General features: G+C 37.8%; 1 protein-coding gene across 1 annotated transcript in view; it reads left to right on the top strand.

Annotated features, from left to right (window-relative positions):
- The window catches only part of LOC111389030 (DNA-directed RNA polymerase V subunit 1-like), a gene marked incomplete at its 5' end in the record, with an annotated part of 12492 nt that extends 8482 nt beyond the window's left edge, over window positions 1-4010 (top strand). Inside the window, 4 exons of the mRNA XM_023013878.1 lie at window positions 1-69; window positions 173-1995; window positions 2623-2737; window positions 3280-4010. Coding sequence (XP_022869646.1) covers window positions 1-69; window positions 173-1995; window positions 2623-2737; window positions 3280-3825 — 2553 coding nt within the window. The remainder of the gene's footprint in view (window positions 70-172; window positions 1996-2622; window positions 2738-3279) is intronic.
- Between the last annotated feature and the right edge of the window lie 1315 nt (window positions 4011-5325).

Genomic DNA, 5325 nt, shown 5'->3' with positions numbered 1-5325 from the left:
TGTTCCTGGGGGAAACATGCATCTGTTGGCACAGGATCGCCATTTGAAATTCTTTGGGACACTAGAAAGGTACAGTCACTTGTCATCTGTTCCTGATAGTTGAATCTGTTCTTTGGTGGTTTACTTTAGAAATGATCAACAAAACTAATGTCTGAATCCCTTTTTTTGCTAGGCTGAGTTGAATCAACAAAATGGACTGAATGTCTATGATTTTCTTCATTTGGTAAGCAGCAGCTCCAACCAGGAAAATATGGGCACTAGTTGCCTTGGCGTGGAAATTGATTATCTGGATCAGGAAGATGAATACATGGAATTTGACCTCTCCCCAGTCCGAGATTCTGGTATTGAGAAGCCAACATTTGAAGATGGAGATAATTTTGCTCCTGACGAGAATGAATGGGTACAGACATCTTCTATAACTGATAAATCTAGTGGTAATTGGGAGCAGGTTAAAAAAGCCGAAATTCCTACTTGTTCTGGCTGGGGGATTGAGAAAGATGGGAAGGATGATAATTTGGGTGGCAATTGGGGGCAGGTAGTTGAAAAAGTCAAAAGCGCAACTCCTTCTGGCTGGGGCATTGATAAAAGTGAGAAGGATGATACATTCTCTGAAAAAGAGCCAGAAGATTTTCCAAAGAATGATAGGTCTGCTTGGGAGAAAAAGGTTGATTCTGTTGACAAAGGTCCTACAGAAAAGGCTGAACAGAGTACTTGGGCTAGTGCAAATGCGTCAAAATCTAGTGGTCAGTCCAGTTGGGGGCACGTAGTTGAGAAAGTCCAAAGCTCGACTCCTGGCTGGGGTGTTGATAAAGGTGAGAAGGATGATACAGTCTCTGAAAAGGCACCAGAAGATTCTCCGAAGATTAGCAGGTCTGCTTGGGGGAAAAAGGTTGATTCTGTTGACAAAGGTCCTAAAGAACAGGCTGAACAGAGTACCTGGGCTAGTGCAATTGCATCAAAATCTAGTGGTCAGTCCTACTGGGGCAAGGATGTTTGTAGGGAAGATAGTTTCCCGACACAGACTCAAGAATATCAGTCAGTATCTTTTTCGGCTTGGGGTAAAAAGCAAGATTCTGAGGGAAAAGTTTGGAGGGAAAAAGATGATCAGAATACTACGCCAATACAAAAAGGTCATTCCAACCTGGGTAGATCTTCTGGTGAGAAGGATTGGGGTGGAAAGGATGATCGAAGTACATTGGTTAATACTGGCACACCAAAGTCTAGCAGTCAGTCGGGGTGGAACAGAGAGTCAGATGAAACTGTTTGGAACAAGAAGAAAGACCGAAGTGGATGGACCATTCCAGGTACAGCAAAGGATAATAATCAGTCCAGTTGGGGCCAGGACGCAGCTCAGACGGAAGATGTTATCCCTGCTAAAGCTCAGGAGGGTTCTAAACAGGCTACAGATTGGGACGCATTAGGTTCTGATAGTGGACAAGATGGATCAAGTTCATGGTCTTCTTGGGGGAAAAAAATTGTGAAATCCGATGAAACTGTTAAAAAGTCTGATCGCTTGATTTCTTCAGCTGATGGAGACTCTATTGATGTGTTGCCTTCAAATGAAAATCTATGGGAAGCTAAAGTGGCTGACCATGGCAGTCTGTCAAAGCCCTTTACTGCTTGGGGCTCTTCAAATGACTGGGGTAAGGTTGATTCGCAATCTCCCAGTGAACAAAAGAAAGATTCTCCAGTCAGTAATGGGAATCCCAATCCAAAAGAGTCAAACGACTCTGGTTTTGCACCGCGTAGACATTTTGCTGGTAGAGGAGATTCAAACAGAGGTCGAGGTAGGGGTCGCCCCGGTGGAGACTGGAAGAACAATAGAGGTAGGGGTCGCTCTAGTGGCAGAGGAGATTTTTCTGATGATTTCAATGCACTTGGAACCTTCACAGTGACGAGGCAGCGCATGGATTTATTCACAGCGGAGGAACAAGACATTCTTTCAGATGTTGAAGCTATTATGAAGAACATCAGAAGAATTATGAACCAAACAGGGTAACTTCTTGTTTTGATTCTCAGCCTTTAAATTTATTATTTACAGTTGTTTGGTACTTTTGGGGATAATATTATGTGCAATAATGATATGAGAACAAAGAAAAATAAACGCTCTATTTATGTTTTGTTTCTCATTATTAATGAGATAATGTAGAAGATGTAGTGACAAACCCAGCGGAGTAGAGAAAAACATTGATATGGACGACCTCAAATTTGTTGAAAAATAAGATTTAGTGTGTATTTGTTGTCTCATAATTTACATTATCATCAATATAGTTTCATTAATATAGGCTGGGGAATTCTTACAAATTCACTTGAGTTGATATAAATAATACCAATAGTGTCGTGTAGTGGAAATAATGCCTGTGCACATGTGAAACACATTCCTCCCCTTATTCTCTTTCAGCTGAGAAAAAGTTCGAACCAATATTATCAACTTGATGGATCAGTTTCCTCCATTTTATTCTCTTGAAAATGATTGAAAGAACAGGAAAATAAAGGGACAAATTACCACACCGGAACACCTTTAATTAATTTGTTTACTAAGATTTCAGGGTTTGGATTTCATATTAGGGCAAACTGATAAAATATGAATCTGAATTCTAACCAAGTAACATTTTTGTGAAGGTACAATGATGGTGATCCTATATCTGGGGACGATCAATCATACATGGTGGATAATGTATTGAATTACCATCCTGATAAAGCTGCAAAGGTGGGAGTTGGATTAAAGTATATCATGGTATGCTAATTTGTTCTTCATTGATCGGTTAAATGTCTTTTATCATACATCTTGTTTCGTGGATTGCAATTGCTAATTCATAGAATCTTTCTTTTCGAGCAATATCAGCTTTCAACGTTAAGATATTTTTGACATCAGAATAGATGAACTAAACCTGTGCTTGTAAAGCCTTTCAAAGGAAAAATTGATCCTGAATTTATTTTGAAACATGCCTTTCAAAGGAAAAATTGATCCTGAATTTATTTTGAAACATTCTTTGATTTCTTGCACGCACTAACATGTTCAAACTAACAAACAAGTGCTTTTCATGGCCGTATTGTTTAAGTTCTGGGTAAAAACTGTACCAAATTAAGCTGTTCTTTATTTAAAACAAATTGTTGCATATACTTGGCATACTCGAGATTGAGATGGTTTCTTTGTGTGATGTAACCTCATTATGTAGTTCTACAAATATTTTGACGAACATGGTACATTTTTTCATTTGTTTTTCTTAATATTTTGAACTGCTTGTTTTAAGCTAATTTCGGTACTTGATGTAACAGGTTAGTAGGCACCAGGAGTTCCAGGATAGTAGGTGCTTCTATGCTGTTTCTATTGATGGTGCCAAACAAGATTTTTCCTACCGTAAATGTGTGGAGAACTTCCTCAAGGAAAAGTATCCCGATAAGGCTGAAGCTTTTGTTCCCAAGTACTATAGAAGGCAGCAAGCTCGTACTGGCTGGAATAAAGATCGTGGTTCTGCCTCAGGTGAAGCTAGAACTCCCGGCTGGAAACGGGATCATACTCCGGCTGCTGATGAAGCTGGAACTCCAGGCTGGAGCCAGGATCGTACTCCTGCTGCTGAAGAATCTGGAACTGAAGGCTGGAACACAGGCCGTAGCACTCCCGCTCAAGATGAAGCTGGAACACGGGGCTGGAATACAGGTTGTAGTCCTCCGGCTCGAGATGAACCTGGAACTGGAGGCTGGAACATAGGTCGTAGTTCTCTGGCTCAAGATGAAGCTGGAACACCCGGATGGAACACAGCCAGTACTCGAGCTCGAGAGGAAGCTGGAGCTTCAGGATGGGACAAGTCTGGCTCCAGATGAAGCTGGAACTCCTGGCTGGCAGTAGGGTGAAAGGAAAGGCAGGTGTTTTAACTTATTGGATGTAAATAGTAGTTTGCAGTTTTAGTTAGATTTGTGGATTCAATCAGGCATTAATGAATGACAATTTCTGTTTTCAATTGCACTAGGTGATGGATATATGGATTTGGGTGTATGACTTTAAATTATTTTTGGCTGAATCAATGTTGTTTTAATTAATGCCTTTCTGTAGTTCTCTTCCATGTTTTGTTTGTTGTCCAAGGCTTAAAAGCAGCACCTTTTTTGGGAGTAGGCCACTGAACATATCATCATCTGTTGGTTGTTTCATTGTTTGCTCAATAAAAATTAGATTTTTAGTAGATTTTGATAGAAGTTGGTAAATAAGTGATATAAAAGTTGAAAAAAACTGTGGATTAAAATGTGTTTTGAGAAAAAATGAGTTTTATGAAATAGAGGCAGACATGTATCCATACCTTTGATCTCTATAAGTTGAGCAATAATCAGTAAAGAAAAGCAGTATACACATAAAATTCTCTAAAAAACATTATGGTGGGGGTACTACTATTAGTTAATTATATAAAATGTACTCATTTACCTTTTTAAGTAACTTTTTTAAGTTTATCCAAAAGTGAAGTTAGTTTCAATTGGAAGCCGAATGATTGCCTTTTGCAAACAAATTAAAACGTGTGAAAGAATGGCTGATTAAGTTATTAATACTGATCCATTATAATAGAAAACAATTATCTTGGTATAAATTCTCAAATTTTGTTGCTACTGAGGGTGTGACACAATTGATTGGATTACAAGCATACTCTTGCAAAACAACATAGAGCATACTGGAGAAGAGTTGAAATCTTATTTACAATTGTATTACTATCTAGCTAATAATAACAATCATGTAACGAATCTTCAAAAATCCACTTGAGTATCAACTCGAAAAAAATATAAGGTCAAGAGTCAAAATGTTGAGTCGGTGTTGAACCAATGGTAGAAATTAAAATAACCAAAAATAAACAAAATCTTCCAAGTTTTTAACAATGAATGAGCAAGACTCGCTAATTTTCCCAAAAGCAAGTTGGTTTTGAGGTTGTTTTAAGGAATTTAAAGTTCGATATTTTACACTACGTTGAATAAGATTTTAAAGAGTCCTATCAATTTTTTATAAGAGTAGTTACTCTAATTGTTACTGAACTTTGGACCTTGCTACATAGAGATTAATGTTTGCATAAGCGATTACATAATGTTATATGACACTTTAACATTTGTCACTTTAAAATATAGTCAATTTTTTTATCCAATCTTTTTTCTTCACATCAGTTTTGATTACCGCTCATGTACCATTTTGTACACAAGTTGCAAAATCTCTTAACTTTATACTGAGTATCAATGTATTTTAAAAGTCGTTTTAGTTATATCAATGAAATAATTAACTGACCATAAGATACTATTTCACGGTATGGATTTATACCTTTTGTCGCATTCTTATACTTTATAACTTCATGT

The sequence above is a fragment of the Olea europaea genome, unplaced genomic scaffold, assembly GCF_002742605.1.
Source record: "Olea europaea var. sylvestris unplaced genomic scaffold, O_europaea_v1 scaffold5525, whole genome shotgun sequence".
Classification (NCBI taxonomy): domain Eukaryota; kingdom Viridiplantae; phylum Streptophyta; class Magnoliopsida; order Lamiales; family Oleaceae; genus Olea; species Olea europaea.
This window is presented reverse-complemented; position numbering and strand designations above follow the sequence as displayed.